The sequence below is a fragment of the Mustelus asterias genome, chromosome 18 (assembly GCF_964213995.1).
Source record: "Mustelus asterias chromosome 18, sMusAst1.hap1.1, whole genome shotgun sequence".
NCBI classification, from domain to species: Eukaryota; Metazoa; Chordata; class Chondrichthyes; order Carcharhiniformes; family Triakidae; genus Mustelus; species Mustelus asterias.
Window position 1 is genome coordinate 25,129,045 of NC_135818.1, and position 18,498 is coordinate 25,147,542.

The 18,498-nt window shown below is 44.1% G+C and overlaps 1 protein-coding gene across 1 annotated transcript in view; it reads right to left on the reverse strand.

The window, feature by feature from the left end:
• The window catches only part of LOC144506900 (spectrin beta chain, non-erythrocytic 5-like), a 78,725-nt gene that overhangs the window by 34,267 nt on the left and 25,960 nt on the right, over positions 1–18,498 (reverse strand). The window contains exons 12-19 of the mRNA XM_078233253.1: positions 16,963–17,100; positions 15,753–16,009; positions 13,370–13,556; positions 13,045–13,257; positions 11,052–11,248; positions 6,953–7,157; positions 6,214–6,408; positions 2,461–2,616 (exon numbers count right to left, since the gene is read on the reverse strand). Coding sequence (XP_078089379.1) covers positions 2,461–2,616; positions 6,214–6,408; positions 6,953–7,157; positions 11,052–11,248; positions 13,045–13,257; positions 13,370–13,556; positions 15,753–16,009; positions 16,963–17,100 — 1,548 coding nt within the window. The remainder of the gene's footprint in view (positions 1–2,460; positions 2,617–6,213; positions 6,409–6,952; positions 7,158–11,051; positions 11,249–13,044; positions 13,258–13,369; positions 13,557–15,752; positions 16,010–16,962; positions 17,101–18,498) is intronic.

An 18,498-nucleotide genomic window follows, 5' to 3' on the forward strand; every position in this document is an offset into this window, starting at 1 on the left:
TCTTGGTGTAGAAATATTGGTACAGGGGGTGGTCATTCAAGCCTGTTCTGCTGGTTAATAATCATGTTTGATGTGTATTTGAGATCCAAACACTTGCCATGCATCCATTTCCCTTTGACTAGCAAAAGTCTATCACTCTCTGCAATAAAATGAATTGAGTTGGCATTGACTGCTTTTTGTGGGAGAGTGTTCTACACTTCAAACACCCTTTGGGTAAAAAAATGTTCCCTGATTTCTATCCTAAATGGTCTGGCTTTAATATCAATGTTATGTGCCCTTGGCCTAGGCTCCCCCACCAGTGGAAAAGGTTTCTCTCATTCAACCCTACTAACTGCTTTGATCATCCTAAGCATGTCAATTAGATCAGAACTTAAACTTCCATCTTTCAGGAAATCAAGCCGAGTTTATGTAATCTCTCTGCATAATTTAACTCTTCTAACCACATCATCATTCTGATGAATCTGCTTTGCACCCACTCCAAGGCCAATATATCCATTCTGAGACACAGTGCCCAGAACTGAACAGAATATTTCTGTTTCAATCTCGGACAGTTGTCAGGGAAGGGGTAGTTACTGTTCAGTTCTGGATGGAGTCTGCTGTAATATGTCTTTCACCTGTTGGCATTCCAGCCCTGTTGAGATAATGAACAATATTTCAAAATTTCCAATATATCCTGCCAGTGGGCAAACGCTAGGGAGGCAAATTCAGAAAACTTATCCTTATTTGGATCAGAAATCTTTTACTGTTGCTACCTATTGATGAAGAACCTTTTTGGAAGGGTCAGGGACTGAGAACTAAAGGTCTTATATGATTGTTATTTTTTAAACTGTCTCCTTTAAATCAAGATAAAGGAGAGTAGTGGAGAGGGACATGTGATTACTTACTAGCTCTGCCTGGAGATAAGCCTTTGTGATCTGGTTGCCATGGGGACTGGGGACTCAGGTCAAGTCCTATTGAGACCCAAGCGCCAGAATTCAAACCCAAACACAAAGGGAAGAGGAGCTGTTCTTGCTGCTTGCAGACTTACTGCCTCAGAGAGAGAGAAAGGGGATAGTGTTCTGGAGAGAGGCAGATAAGGAAACAGCAGAATATGAACAGCAGCGAAAAGGCTCCTATCTGTTAGCCAGTAGACTACAGATGGGAGCTTGTTTTCTAGTTGATGAGATGAGACCTTTAGAGGTTTAAGGGCACTGGAAGATTCGCCCTGGCGTGGCCAGGAGAAGGAGATGCCAGAATGGGCCTTGCTACTGGAAGTTAGTTAAAAGATTCTCAAGAGACCATGGGAAGTAATTTTCAACAGACAGTGGATGTTACAACTCAATGAAATTGGGAGAAGCAAACCTATTGGAAGCTGGGAGTAACTTTAGACTGGGTGACATAAAGACTACAATTCTAAGGAGAGCGTGGTGTAACATATAAACACCACATGGGGTTTTGATTGTGTTAGGAAGTTAAGGGGAGATATATTTACTGTAGCTCAATTGCCTACTAAGTAATAGTCAGTTGGTGTTGATTTTGGTTGGTTTGTTACAGTAAAAGTTTAAAACTTGAAATCTGTACAATTCCTTTAAGTCAGTCACTGGGAATGCAAATCTCTTTTAAAAAGTTTTCAGTCTGTATGGGGATTGTAACGATACTTGAGAAGCAGATTACAGAACTATGGAGAAAGAGCAGAGGAATGGGAATAAGTTGATAGCTTTCCCAAAGACCCCACAGACATGATGAGCTGATCACCTCCTTCTGCACTGCATCAATCCATGATTTCATTAACATTTTGTTTATTCATTGCACCTTTCCACTAGCTTTTAATGATTTCTCTATGTGGAGTTTTAAACCTCTGCTCATTCGCAGTTCCTAGTTCCTCACCAATTAGAAATACTCTGACCTAGCTCTCTATTTCAAAGTGGATTATTTTACACTTAAGCCCACATCAACCTCTATCTGACACTCACTGCATCAATGTCTCTTTCCAGCTTTCTGTTCCTAGCTACACTAGTTACAATACCACATAAAACTTAGTGTTGTCAGCAAGTTAGAAATACAATTCTCCTTGCCTTCATCTAACATGCTCATTTACTTTACATTGAAAAACTGCATTCCATTTATATGTTCAACGACGGACATTTACTTCCTACCATTCCTTTCTGGGTGGAATCACACTTTGCAAGCTAACTGGTACTGAATTTGGTTGGGAATTTCAATCAGGCCTTTGAAGGGGAGCTCATGGCAAAATGGCCCCTGGGTTCAGTGCTCCCTCGAAGAGTTGCCATCTTGATGGAGTAGTCTCATTAGTGGAGTGGCCCCAATTGTCTGAGCACACCCCCCCCAAACCTGGAAAAGAGAGGCCCCATTGGCTCAATGGGCTCATTGGCTCACTGGTCCCCCCCAGCAAAGTGTCTCCCCCCCCACCCCCTATCCAGGGAGAATGACTACATGCAGTATTCAGAGTCCATGTCTTACCTCCACACCTTCATGTTGCCATAGTAATGTCTGCACCTGATTCAAATCGTGGCCATAGTCCTCAGTGACCAGTGTGCTGTCCTTCTCCTGGATCCAGGCCTTCAGTTCAGACACATCATAGTCAAATCGGTGAACCTGGTGTGCTGCTTTCAGATTCTGGAGAGAGGATGCAGAGTCAGTTAAAATTGCAGTCCCTTCCACCCAATTATCCAATCCCTTACTAATAGCTGCGGGCCAGAATCATCTCACCGTTGTGAGACAAGCAGAATAACAGAGGATAAAGACTACAATCGACATTCCATCCCTGACCCCATTCACTTCTCCCCTTCCTCACCTGATTGGTATTAGGTTCAGTCCCAGATTAACATCCCTCAAGCAAGCTAACCTTCACATTTGAAACTCTCTGGTGACCATCAGCTGTCTATTTCAAGCTGCATTATTATGGAGCGCATCACAGTCGAACATGATGCTCTGTCCATTTGTGCTTCACACACCGGCAATAATAACAGGCTTCCCAGTTTATTTCTCCTATTCAGAGGCTCGTATGTTCAAGCCTCACTCCAGGACATGTGATTCAGGCTGATACTCCAGAGCAGTAATGAGCGAGTGCTGCACTGTCAGAGGAGCTGCTCTTCTTTTCAAAGGATATTGAACAGTTTGGGTGGGATTCTCCAGCTGTTCACATCAGCAGGATTCTCCAGTCCTGCTGCAGTTAATGGAAATTTGGCTGAGCGTCAAATTCTCCACCCTCTCTGGCAGTAGCGGCCGTGTGTGAACGGCTGGATAGCTCCAGTCTTTCTGTCAGTTGGTCCCACCAATGTAAGGCAATATTTATTGAATGCATGGCACGATTGGAGTTTTTGCAGTGTTTTCTCTCTCAATCTACACCACAGAGACACAATAACTGGTCACGGATGTTTTCATGCTTTGTGTGGGATCTTCCTGTGTGCAGATTGCCCATAAAACAAAAGTGATCACGCTTTGGAAAGTAATTAATTGGTTGTGCTAAGGACAGGATGAGACTCTATATAAATTCAAGCTGATCTCCTCCTGCTAAGTGTTTCTGGCATTTTCAATTTTATTTTATGATTATTTCCCTGCCTCTTGATCCACTTGAAGTTGGCTGGTGCAGCAGAGACTGGCTACAGAACATGTAATCATCTGTCTTTCAATGAGACATTAAACCAAGTGCTTGTCAGCCCCCTTGGAGGAATGCAAAAGTCGAAGAGGAGCAGGGAAGTTCTCCTGGTGGCCAATATTTATCACTCAAACAACGTCACCATAACAGATTATCTGACCATTATCACATTGTTGTTTGTGAGATCCTGATGTGTGCAAAGCAGCTGCTGCACTTCCTAGAATGACTACATTTCAAATTCCCTTCAATGGTTGTCAAATACTTTGGGATGCTCTGAGGTTGTGAAAGTCACTTATGTAACCAACACCACACCAGGAACCGTAGTCGCCCAATGCACCACCGAGAGGTGCTGCAGACCAGAATTTCAGTACCTCTTGCCAGAGGCTTTGGAGGGGCTGTTGATACAGATGTTTAATGAGACCTTCCCAGCCTCACCAGCAATTGAGGATCGATCACATGAGATTAATTTGTTGCAGTCCTCTCCGACTGATGCATCCCATTGTCCTCTTATAATCAACCAATGGTGACGATTTTAACTTAAACTGCTTGGTGAATAACCTAGTTGCTGGGTAACTAAACTATTCCAAGTTACTTATCTTCACAGGAGCTGACAAATCACCTTTTTAACCATTTCAATGGAGCAGGCAACAAATATAGCTGCCCAAAGCTAGCAGGATCCTCTTGGATGGAGGATCTGTGATATCATTGGGATCGACTGCAATTTTAGCAGTGGTCTCAGGAGGAAGAAGCAAAGTGTAACTCACTGGGCAACCCTCTGGGAGGTGGATCACAGACCAGGCCCAGTCCAACAAGGTGCATTTCTACATTTCGATTTTACTTTCCTCTGGGGCTGGCGGAATAGGATTGTCTCCAGGTTAGAAGGAATGAATTGGAGGAAAACCAATGGTTTACATCAGGTGTCGGGAATTATAACTGACTGAGAATCTTTCTGGTGGATGTGGGGAAATTCACACACACACACATCCAGAGACAAAGAACAAAGAACAAAGAGCAGTACAGCACAGGAAACAGGCCCTTCGGCCCTCCCAGCCTGTGCCGCTCCTTGGTCCAACTAGACCAATCGTTTGTATCCCTCCATTCCCAGGCTGCTCATGTGACTATCCAGGTAAGTCTTAAATGATGTCAGCGTGTCTGCCTCCACCACCCTACTTGGCAGCGCACTCCAGGCCCCCACCACCCTCTGTAAAAAACATCCCTCTAATATCGGAGTCATACTTCGCCCCTCTCACTTTGAGCCCGTGACCCCTCGTGATCGTCACTTCTGATCTGGGAAAAAGCTTCCCACCATTCACCCTATCTATCCCCTTCATAATCTTGTGCACTTCTATTAGATCTCCCCTCATTCTCTGTCTTTCCAGGGAGAACAAGCCCAGTTTACCCAATCTCTCCTCATAGCTAAGACCCTCCATACCAAGCAACATCCTGGTAAACCTTCTCTGCACTCTCTCTAATGCCTCCACGTCCTTCTGGTAGTACGGCGACCAGAACTGGACGCAGTACTCCAAATGTGGCCTAACCAGCGTTCTATACAGCTGCATCATCAGACTCCAGCTTTTATACTCTATACCCCGTCCTATAAAGGCAAGCATACCATATGCCTTCTTCACCACCTTCTCCACCTGTGTTGCCACCTTCAAGGATTTGTGGACTTGCACACCTAGGTCCCTCTGTGTTTCTATACTCTTGATGGCTCTGCCATTTATTGTATAACTCCTCCCTACATTATTTCTTCCAAAATGCATCACTTCGCATTTATCCAGATTAAACTCCATCTGCCACCTCTCCGCCCAATTTTCCAGACACTTACTATCTGGTGTGGGATGTGGGTTCACACGACCCATGTCTCGAGGTAGTGTGCGGGATTAACACACTGTACATTTAAACAGTTTTCAAATCAGCTGAACAATTATATTTTGTGAAGCAGGTCATTCATCCATGTCTTAAGGGTTGAGAATGTTTGGTCACAGTTTATAGTAATAAAGTGATTGAAGAGCTTAAATGGGCCATACAACCATAGTAACAGAATCACTTGGAGAGATTGAGATAAACGTAAGTGTATCGTCTTGACTCCGTGTTATCTGAAGTATACAATTTTTTACTATGTGTTGGGATGCATGCAAGATAGAGGTCAAAAGTAGAATTGGTGGTATAAGTGCTTTCAGTAAACTAGTGTTTGCTGCAGCCAGGCTAGAATTGTGAAGAACTCGAATAGTGAATTGTGAACTCAATAGAATCATATGAAATGATGTTGAATGATTTTACTGAGTATTCATATTGGATTATGTAACATGAGCTTGTTAAAGACAAAGATATGATTCTGTGGTTGTTACAACTAATAACTGTGTTTAAAGTACAGTAATGAAAAAGATAGAGCAGGAAAGCAGTCCAACAACAAGGAATGAACTCGCACTCATACCCTGACACATTTATTATCAGGGTCTGAATTCACATCCAGGCACGCTCACCATGAGGGATTGAATTCACACTTACACCCCCCATGCAGACACACTCACTAGCAGGGCATTCTATCCAACAGGAATGTCTGCTGTGGATTCAAATACCTTAATCCAATCCCTCACCCGACAGCCCCTCACCTCTGCTCGATTTCTGACAGCTTGCTGCAGTGTGTCCCACTGCTGGTTCACCTCATTGGCCTGATCCACAATCTCTGTCACGAAGCTGTGAGACTGTCTTCTCAGTGACTTCACCAGCTCATGAAATGTGGACATTTTGTGCTGACCCAGGGTACTTAGCTCCTGTTCCAAGTTTTCAAAATTCTTCTGCAACAGCTGAGGATGAAGGGAACACAGAAAGATCAGTATCTGGGAAGGCATGGTATCAGACAACCCTGCTCTTGACATCCACCAGTCTGTATTGAAATTCTAGCCCCTGGTTTTACTTCTGTTTAAAGTATGGAAATTTGGGTCTCAGAGACCCAAACATCATTAGAAACCGAGCTCTTCCAACTGTCCACATCATGCCACTTCCAGAACCCTGCATCGAAAACCACTATCAATTGTTTTTAACACTTGTGCTCACAAAGTGTTCACCACAGTGAGAGACTGGAGATTAATTCATCATACATTTATATTATTTTTCCTTATCCCTATCCTATTCCCTCGGAAAGCATTTCCTGTTCTAATAACCCTCTCTGAGAAAACATCTCTCCTAACTCCCCCTTCGTTCTTCTTGAGGTGGTCCACTGTCTATTCCACCCCCTCACCCCGGTATTTTCAATAAGAACTATTATAAACATCAATCATTTTGTGGTCTCAAATGTCTGCAGTTCTATTATCAGGGCTGAACAGGATTGGAATGCGCTCCACCTTTTACCTCCACATCTTCCAGGTCTTGACCATAGTCCTGGGAATCTGCCAGGCGCTGCTTACTGGACAGCCATGTTGCCACCTCCTGTATCTCTCGTTCAAAACGATAGAGTTGGCATTGGTCCACCAGCTTCTTCTGTAGAGTTTCTGCTAACCGCAGGAGCGCCTCATACTTAGTCTCCACATCCTGCAGCCGCTTCAAAATCGTGTGCCTGCAAAGGAGATTGGAGCAACCAGAAATCTGGTAAAGACCACCAGCACTCATTGTACCAGATTCAGTCTGGTAATTCACCAACATTCATCATAAGAACATAAGAAATAGGAGTAGACCAGAAGACCTGTTAAGCCTGTTCCACCATCCAATACGATTAAACGTAACTTAAAATAATCACCTCTTCTTCTGAGACTGTGCTCCTGTGTTCTAGATTCCCCAACCAGGCGAAAAAACCTCTGTGTCTATCCTAACAAGCTGCTTTACAGTCTTTATGTTTCAATGAGATCGCTGCTCATTCTTCTAAATTCTTAAGAGTATAGGCCCAACTTACTCAACCTCTCATTAGGACAATCTCTTCATTCAAGGAGCCAATCAAATGAACTTACGCTGTACTGCCTCCAATACACATACAGATAATCCTCATTCAACACGCCTAACAAGTTCCTGTAATTTTTAGCTTAAAAACTTATTTTTATCCATTTGATTTATTGATTAAATGTAGAAAGACATAGGCCTGAATTTTTCTCCCATTGGGTGCACACACTTGGTGATTAACTGCCAATTAATGGGCAGCCAGTGTGGAACGCGGACTGGAAAAGACTAAGCTCTGCCAGGGAGGGTGGGAAGAGGGCAGGTGCTGAGGGTGCGGGCTGGCATTTCTAATGAGCTCCCTCAGGGACTCAGCCAATATAGAGCTGTCTCAGGGAGCTGTGGACCTGTAAAAGATAAATGATAATGGAAAAACACTGCAAAGAGTGTCAAGGCAGCACATTCAAACACAAACCTCAGTCTCCAGATAACATTCTAAATTTTATTTCTGGCCTGACATTTCATTCCGCCCTGGATTGACGTTGAAGCTGAAACCTGATGGCCACCTGGCCAATCAGCCCGCCTGCCAACTGTAAAAGCAGACAGGCATGTAAAATTATGTTCAATTACCCCCTTAATGAGCTACATTGCCTGCTTGATTGTCATTGGGCATGCTTCTGTCTCCTGCGTACACCCAACTGAAATATTGCTCATGCGTGTGATGACGTGGGGATGCGCGCCCAAAGTCTTCTAGCTCGATTTCACATGCTTCTGGGTCAGGCATGCACCCACCCGAGCACAGTAAAATTCTGACCTTGAATAAATAACAAAATATTATGAAAATTGTTTTAGTAGCATCTAGGTATGGTGGAGATTAAAGATTAACTGTGGGAGACTTATCGTGCTCTGACTCAGTGGCATTAACTGAAAGAGCTGATGGAGAGTCACTGGTGCTTGCAGTTCATAGAATCCCTACAGTGCAGGAGGGAATTTAGCCCATCGAGTCTGCACCAACTACAATCCCACCCAGGCCCTAGCCCCATAATCCTGCATTTTTACTCGACTAGTCCCCTGGCACTAAGGGGCAATTTTAGCATGGCCAATCAACCTAACCCGCACATCATTGGACTGTGGGAGGAAACCGGAGCACCCGGAGGAAACCCACACAGACACAGGGAAAAACTCCACACAGACAGTGACCCGAGCCGGGAATTGAAGCCAGGTCCTTGGCGCTGTGAGGCAGCGGTGCTGACCACTGTGCCATCGTGCCACCCACAGTTGATTGACTTTTCTTGAAAATCGGCTCAGCAAATCTCCCCCTTTCCCTGTAGATTGCTGTGTAACATTGAATGGATTAATTGGCAAACACTGGAGCTGTGATTTACCATGGGGGTCCATATCTTGAATGATAGACCGCATCTCATCAGCTAAAATGAATAACTTGCTTAATCGCTTCAATATAATTTGACAAATTACTTCTGTTTCTTCATTGTCTCCATTATTATCAACACCCTCTCAGTGAACTTGCTTTCATCTACTCTGATTGCATCAGATCTTCATCTGATGATGCTTCATTGTGAAATTCCAACAGCTTCTTCATATCACCTGCATCAACTTCATCAAAAGCCACTTTGTGAAAGGTTAACAATCCCATTTATATCAGCTGCATTTTCACTGCAGGTAAACCCAGGAAAATTCACGCACACATTCTGACCAAAGCTTGCACCAAGGTGCATTTAATGTTGATGGTTGAATTTAATGGCATGGATAATGTTGAAATACTGCCAAAAACTCTCAAACGGTTAGCTCATCCTCTCCACCAGTCCCTCATATCAGCTGGGCTAATGTCTTACTTAAATAGTATGCCTTACATCTAGTGATTTCACCTTGATCCATAGCTATAGTAACCTTTAGATTTTCAACGCTGATGTTATCAGACAAAACATTCAAGTTTGTGGGATGACCGAAGATATTATCCAGAAGTCACAGTGTTTTAAGGATAATTTCCAGGCTTTGCAATAATTTTTAGCAGCCGGGAGATATGCAAACACCACACAGATAGCCACCACCCAAGGCCGGAATTGAACCCGGGTCCCTGGCACTGTGAGGCAGCAATGCAATCACTGTACCACCATGCCGTATGGGAAATATTCTCTCTGGATCCATTCAAATCTAAACCTTGCATAATTTAAAATATTTCTATTAGATAACTCCTAAGCCATTTTCTTTGAAGACAGATTCAGACTGCCATTAATATGGATTGCAAATAGCTGAGGTCCCAGCACTAATACATGCAGAACTCCACTAGTTACAGCTTACCTATACCGAGTAAGTATCACGAGTATTCACAGTACAATAACCAACTTGGTAAATAGTTACTTGATCCCCATCACACTTGTATCTGAATCAAATCTTTACTACCAATCTAATGTTGGAGTTCTCCAACACAGAACAGAAATCCGATCCTGTATATATTTTAAAATTTTATCCTTATTACTGTTTCTTATTTTTAAACTTGAATTTTCTGCTGAACAACGACAATTGAGATGGTTGACTCTCTCTGTGGAAATTATCCACTAGCAGTGACCAGAACATATGAATTTTTTAGTTTCAGGAATGTCACACCTTGTTCTGCCCAAGGAGTTTTTAACAGACCAGCTGAGGCTGTACAGACCAATTTCAAAAGGAGCTACAGGAATTCCATTTGCATTTGATAAGCCAGCCTTGCTAGTGGAGTCCAAAGGCCTATTGAGACAATACACTCCCAAACACAAGATCCTCAACACAAACAACACCCCTTTCAATCCATAATGGATGAGACATTATCAGTCCTGAAAACAAAGCTAAATTCTAGACATTGGATAAACACCCTTTGCTGAAATCACTGGAGAAGGAAGGTTAGATGATCTAAGAGGTCAGCCTTTTAAGTAGTTTAATATTACTGAGTTGTGCAGCCAGTCTGCTATTTAACATCCAACTGGCAGGCCACATTCAAGCAAGCTCTGTCCAAGCTGGACCATCAGCCCACCTAACCTGTCTCTGCTGGAAGATTTTGTATCATCACCTACTGAACTGACATCATCCCAGCATTATTTTGTGGCATCAATCCCACCTGATAGTGTACATCTTACAACTCTGATCTGCAGCCTCTGATCATCGAATGTCTATGTGAAAGATTTCCTCACTGGACTCTGGCTTTGGGACTCTGGAACTCATGTGACCCAATATTCACTTTTTCAGTGATCCGAGCAGTATAAAACCTCCTTTCCTCAATCCCTCCTTTTACAGTGTAAATGTGGAGTGGGAAGTTGCAGACATTCCTTCTCATGGGTTTTAAATGTGTAAAAGTAAACTAACCTTCTGAGTTAATCCTATCTTGTGTTTGGCGCGGGAATATTAGTAAAATTGGATCACACGAAAGTCAAGGGATTGGGAAAACATGCCACTGCTTATTCTAAACAAAAACTAATTCAAAACACCTTCTGCTTATGGACAGGTGGTAAAAGGAAAACAGTATTCCTCAACCTGTTTCCTGTCTGTTATATTCCATTGTAAGGTCTTGTAAAGAATTCCTGGGATGTACCTGTCAGGATGGCTCATGCCGGAAAGATTATTCCCTGTTTCCCTCAGTTTGAGCATCCTGGACTTGTAACTGCCCAGATCCAACTCAACGTTGTCCAGCTTCCGGAACAGCACCTGTGTGGATTCCTCGTCCTTCCCGTAATCTGAGCTCTCCAGCTGTGGTCTCCGCTCCTCCATCCATAACTCAGCTTCCAACAGCTGCCAGTGAGCAGAGATCAATAGTAAGAGTGGAGAATTTACTGATTCAGATTATCACACACACACAGACCTGGCACGTTCATCATAAAAACCAGGCTGCAGTCTTAGTGACTTGCCTTGCCAAGATGGTAGCTTTGACCTGACCACCAACTCCCCCTCCTCCTGTCACCTGTGCAGATAACGGAAGCACCTAGTTGCCACACTAATCACTGTCTGGGTCACAGTGGCTTGTGCACTGCTGGTGGTGAGAATAACAAGAGCGTGCAACAAACAGCAAGCCACTGAAAGGGGCAAAGCAACAGGTAAGCTCTCCGTCAGAGTGCCGAGTGAATGGCAGGGGAACACAGAAAATCAGAAGGGGAGAGAACTAATTGGATCTGTGTTATGAACTCGCATGTATGGAGCTAACCACAAGTTATTGTTTGGTGACTACCCTCTGAAGTCTGATTCTCACAATTACTAATATATAAACACTAATGTAGGAAAATGTGAAGTTCTGCACCTTGGCAGGAAGAATAAATGAGTTGAATATTATTTAAATGGAGAAAGATTGCAGAAAGTTGCAGTACAGAGGGATTTGGGGTCCTTGTGCATAAATCACAAAAAATTAGCATACAAGTTCAGCAGGTACTAAGGAAGGCAAATGGAATGTTGACCTTTATTTCAAAGGGAATGGAGTATAAAAAGAGGAAAGTCTTGCTAAAACTGTACAAGCAGGATGGAGAATTTGGCATACAGCCAAAATGCCATTCACTGCAGCAGCACTGGAGAATCCCAGTCATGGACAAGGGCGGAGATTTCCAGTGTCTATTTCTCCATTGCTAGACTGGGATATTGTGAACAGTTTTGGTCCCCTTATCGAAGGAAAGATATATTGGCATTGGAGGCAGTCCAGAAAAGGTTCACTAGGTTGATCCCAGTATGGAGGAATTTTCTCATGAGGAGAGGTTAAATGGATTGGGCCTGTACTCATTGGAGTTTAGAACAATGAGAGGCGACCTTATTGAGACACATAGGATTCTCAGGGGGCTTGACAGGGTATATGCTGAGAGGTTGTTTCCCCTTATGGGAGAGTCTAGGACCATAGAATCATAGAATCCCTACAGTGCAGAAGGAGGCCATTTGGCCTATCAAGTCTGCACCAACCACAATCCCACCCAGGCCCTATTCCCGTAACTCCACATATTTACCCTGCTAATCCCCCTGATACTAGGGTCAATTTAACATGGCCAATCAACCTAACCCGCACATCTTGGGACTGTGGGAGGAAACCGGAGCACCCAGAAGAAACCCACGCAGACATGGGGAGAATGTGCAAACTCCACACAGACAGTGACCCGAGGCCATAATTGAACCCGGGTCCCTGACGCTGTGAGGCAGCAGTGCTAACCACTGTGCCACCAGAGGGCATAATCTCAGAGTTGTCAATTTAAAACAGAAATGAGGAGGAATTTCTACTCTCAGTGGGTAGTGAATCTGTGGAATTCTTTACTGCAGAGGGCTGTAGAGGCTGGGTCATTAAGTATGTTCAAGACTGAGATAAACTGATTTTTACTAATTTAAATCAGTAAAGGAATCAAGTGTTATGGGGATAAGGCAAAAAAAGTGGAGTTAAGGGTTATCATTTCAGATCAAGCATGATCTCATTGAAAGGGAGCAGACTTGATGGGTCAAATGGCCTACTTCTGCCCATGCGTTTTATGGTCTTATAGTTGCTCTTCCTTTGGTTTGAGACCTGTCAGTGGATGATCCCTAGGAGAGGCAATGAGTTCTCAATGATATAACCAAGCACCTACCTCAGAGTAGAAGAGCTGTGCTGCATGCTCTTCCCTTAGTAACTTGTTCCTATTCTCTGTCTCCTCTTTCAGCGTCTCCACTGCATCCTTCAGCTCCCACAGTCGCTTTGAAATCTCCCGTGAAGCAAAGTGCCCGCCCTTAACAAGACTCTGTCCCGTCTCCATTACAGTTTTAATCAGGATATCATGGTTGCTGATCTCATTCTCCAAAGCCTGCACAGAAATCAGAATCCAACAAGTGGTCCGGTTACTTCTTAAACGAGCCTTGCCCTCGTCCCAGGACTGACCGTCATCTCAGAACAAATCTTTACCTCAGGTGACTCACCTGGTGCTTCTTCTGCAAGCTCTGTACAGCACTCAGTGATTGTCCAACATCCTTGGCTGTAACCAACAACAACCTCTCCTGAACCCAGGCCTGCCCAGCATCGAGATCCCGGAACAGCTGATAAAGCCGTGCATTATCCTCCAGTCTCCTGCGCCTGTCCTTGATCGGATCTCTCAATGCCTGGTATCTGAGCAACAGACAACAGATACTCATCATAACCAAGGGAGTCACATCCACTACAGGCGATCCACACAGCTGACAGAGCTCATGAAAAGAGGGCCAATGTGCTCAATGACTTCACTGAACTAATAATTTGAAGGGTCAGTGGGGAAATATTCAAAAGTGAAATGGGTGAAGTACATAACAATGATAAAGGTGGTTGGATTCCTCTGGGGGTTGTGATGTTGGGGTGCAGTGTCTCACATCAGTCCATGTAACTTTCCAGAACTAACAATGTAAACACTGAGGAAGTATCAATTAATCAGGAGGCTCCAATGGAAAGATCCCCCTCCCCTCCCAATTCCTCCCACCACCCATCCCAGTAAGCCATGGAGAAATAGACACTGGAAACCTCTGGCCTCATCCACGGCTGGGAATCTCCGATGCTGCTTCAGCGAGTGGAGTTTTAGCTGAGCGTCAAATTGTCCATTCTCACTGGTAATGGGGCGGGAAAGAACAAGATCAGAGAATCTTGCCCAAAGATTCAAAATGGACTTGAAATGGAAAAGGAACTTGAATGATTACATTCAGACCCATAAATCTAAAGATAATCCTGAGGAATATAGAATGTGCAGTCAAGATGAGAATAGGGAGATATGAAGGGTGGAAAGTGATCAACAACATGCATTTATATAGCGCCTGTAACACAGTAAAACATCTCAAGGCTCTTCACAGGAGCATTATCAAACAAACTACGACACCAACCATGTAAGGAGATATTGGGACAGGTTAAAGAGTTAAGCTTTAAGGAGAATCTCAGAGGATGAAAGGTGGAGAGGCAGAGTGGTTTGGGGAGGGAATTCCAGAGCCTTACTGGCTGAAGGAGTAGCCACTAATGGTGGGCAAAAGGAGCAGGGAGCTCAAGAGGGCAGAATTGGAGAAGCACTAGGATCTATCTCATTGAAGAGAGAGAGTCAAAAATCATAAGCTGCAAGCTGATCCTTAGTCACACAGGGAAAGCTATGTGCAAATGACAGGTTCTGATTAAAATAAGCCCAGACAGGGCTCAAGGACTATCTAATCGAATGCAGCTGCATTTCATATTTGCCCATTAGAACAAGGGACAATGTGAAGGGAGGTTGAGATACCATTGGTCAGAGATATAGCTATCATTTCTTGGCGATATAACATGCACAAGTTTTAATTGGACATCATACCCTTATGCATGCATGATGTAACCATAACTATGATTGGATAGAGATAACTCCTATTCTGTTATTGGTATATGCTAATTGCTTGTAATCGAAGCTGAGACTTTTAATTGCATTTGTATTTCTGAATGTTTCACTCTGAATGCCCTGAATGGACATTCAGGGTCCTGTAGCTGGCTATAGTAAAGTTCATCTTGAAACCACACTGTTACTTTGTTTGGTTACTTGAGGGGAACGATTTTTTAAAAATACAACAAGAAAACCATCTGTGGTAAACCACTGTTAGCTTATTGCCTGTGTGTGTGACATGCCTGGACATGCCCCTGCCGGCCCTGCCTGAGACTCCTCCCCCCTGGTCCAGGTATAAAGGTGACTGCTCCCCACCCCACTGCCTCAGTCTCTGGACCAGTTCATTGGCATGGGTGTGCTCCAAGTCTTTTGCGAATAAAAGCCTATTTGTTCTTGCATACAAACTAGTCTTTGCTTGATTGATAGTGCATCACAGAGTAACAGCCCCTATACAGAGATAAAGAGAGGAAAAAGCCAGCAGACAATTTCAATAGAAATAAATGGTTTGTGCTAAGAAAATGATCTAAAAAGTAACATAGTAAAAGAGAGGGAAAGGATACTCGGAGATGAAGGAGGAATCTGATTCTGGAGGACGAAGGCTCAGAGCAGATATTAATTAGATTGTTTTATTTCTTTTTTACAACTAACTCTGTTTGTGAACTACAGGATATGAATTGACTGTTGGAGGGAACGGGGGAAAGGATTAGTTCTGAAATAGTTCAGGGTGGATGAATCACTGCATTCTGATGAAATGTACTCAGAGATGTTGGGAGATTTAAAGCCAGGATGGTATCCTGACTGAAGCTGCGTATATCCTGGGAATACCTTGGAATGAAACTGTGTCGCGAAATGGTCTGGGACTGAAGCTGGGGATGCCCTGGGACTGAAATTGGTTGTTCCCAGTTGGCAGGGCTCAACATAGGCCACTGAATCTTTACATTTACCTCTGGAGTACATTGCCGACCCTGTCTTGAATTTCCACAGCCAGGAAATGATTTTCCCGGATAAACTCCTCGGACTGATCAAGTAAACCCTGCATCCTCTCTACATAGCTGCTGATGTCTTCTTCCAGATCTTGCTGCTTATTGAGTAGGTTCTTCACAGACACCAGGTCTGTTCCCTGGATGGGATCATCCAGCTGCTTCTCCACCTCGTTCAGCCAATTCTCCACATCATCGATGCTTCGCTGGAAGTTCAGGGCCTCCAAGGTTAAAGAGAAGGAAATGTTAATGATTCATACACCAGAGCTCCCTGCACATCAACAGAATCAGGAGATGCACCTACAGAACCACCCCTTACAGTCTTTCCCCAGGGCAGTGGGCCGCAGGGTGTACCCAAATGGAGTCTTGAAATCTCTATCCCCAGCCTGGGGGCAATCAGGCCCATCTGTGTCGAATTGGGTGTACAGCCCAGGAATGTTGTGCTCAGTCAGGTCATTCACAAACTTAGGCCCCAACTCACTGGTTTACCTCAAAAGAAATTGAAAGCCCTTCTGTGTCATTAGTTGCCGGTTCCCTGCCGGGTGTGGTGGGGAGAGTTGGTGAAACAGGCACACTATGTTCACTGCCCCAAGATCATCAAAAGCAATTTAGATGGATGGCACGGTGGCTAGCACTGCTGCCTCACAGTGCCAGGGACCCGGGTTCAATTCAGGTCACTGTCTGTGGAGTTGGCACGTTTTCCCCATATCTGCATGGGTTTTCTCCAGGTGCTCTGGTTTCCTTCCACAGTCCAAAGATGCAGATTAGATTGATTGGCCATGCTAAATCGCCCCTTAGTGTCAGTGGGGTTACAGGGATAGGGCCTGGGTCAGATTGTTGTCTGTGCAGGCATGATGGACCGAAAACATGTACTGAGCAGGGCACTACAAGTGGGGAAAATAAACCAAGGACGCTCTCCTTATCACCATCCTGTGACTGCTGATGATGATTGTGCCAATGACCTGATGCCGCCATGGTTCAATATTTTGCCGACACTCATTATATGGACTCACAGGTAAAGAGCAACTGCGCAGGTGGACACAAAGTACAGTGTGAGCCACAGTCTTGGGCAGAGAGTGGAGGCCATGTGAAGTCAGTGGGGACCAGATGATATCACCACTGCTAAAGCTCATAGTGAGATCTATGGTACAAGAGTCTGATAATATTCAAGCACCTTGTGTGCATCCAGCAGCTTGGACTTCTTCTCATGGCAGTTTTCCAGCAGTTCATTCCACAGGTCTTGAACATGCTTCATCCGGGGTTCAATTTCATTTACAGCGTAGTGCCCAGCATCAATCATCTGCTCCCCTTCCTGCAATGGGAATCAACATTGCCATCAGTAAACACACACCAGGCAGATGGGGAATAATAATATTCCAGAAACAAGGTGGAAAGGGCAGAAACTTCATGTTTGCATGGACAAGGCTTGCGTTCCCTTGAGATTAAAAGGTTCAGCACTATTTTTTGAGGTGTTTAACATGGTTAATGGTTGATACTGGGAAACAGTTTCCTCTGGTGGGTGAATCTGGAACATAGCAGCAGCTTAAAATTAGAGCTAGGCCATTGAGAAGTGAATCAGGAACCATCTTTCAGTGTTGGAGAAAATCTGGAACTCTCTCCCCTAAAGATCTGTGAATGAATGCTGTGGCGTTGGCTGAAAATTTGAAGATGGAGACTGATAGATTATTTTAGTTATTGGATATGGAACAAAGCTGGGTAAATGAGATCAGGGTATATAGCAGCCATGATCTAACTGAATAGTCATGATACGGAGATGCCGGTGTTGGACTGGGGTAGGCACAGTAAGAAGTCTCACAACATCAGATTAAAGTCCAACATGTTTATTTGGTATCACAAGCTTTCAGAGCGCTGCTCCTTCATCAGGTGAAGGACTCACCTGATGAAGGAGCAGTGCTCCGAAAGCTTGTGTTACCAAATAAACATGTAAACCTGTTGGACTTTAACCTGGTGTTGTGAGACTTCTTACTGTAACTGAATAGTGATTATAGGCTCGAGGAGCTGAATGGCCTGTTCCTGTTTCAATGACTTTGATCGACCATTAGTTCAGACTTTTTGAGCAAATAAAACCAAAACACCTGTCTTGATTTCTTAAGTGTGTTTATCCAGAATACCTTTGGAAAAGGGATGTATTACGTGGTGGTACTACTCAGTGTAGAGTATGGGTTCTCTGTCATGGTCATTTGGCCTTATTATTGTACAACTAGATACTGGGTAGAAAAGAGTGCACTCCAGATGATAAAGCCCATGAGATCTGCTTACAGAATTGACTAGTTGGAGCTGAATACAAGGGAAAATATTTAGCAGTACAAACCCCAATGTTTAACTCCATTAACGATTGTACACCAGAAACCTCCGACCTCGTTCGCGGCTTGGATTCTCCTATGCTGTTGAAGTTGTCTAATGTTGTCCATACAAAACTTTCAGAATCTCAAATACAGGGATGAATTTTCATGGGCCATTGGTGATAGGCTGGGACGCGAGGGGGTTGGCAATACGGTGGGGAACGGTTTCGGGTGGGAAGCCTGATATCACCCGCCATGATATATTACGAGGCTGGAGCCTCAGCTGCATGACCACCCAATGTGCAGACAATTGAGCCACCTAAGTTCCCAGTGGAAGGTCACTTCCCATTGCCATGGGCATTTTGCCTGCATCAGGAAAGTCAGCTGGCACATATGGGGGAGGGGTG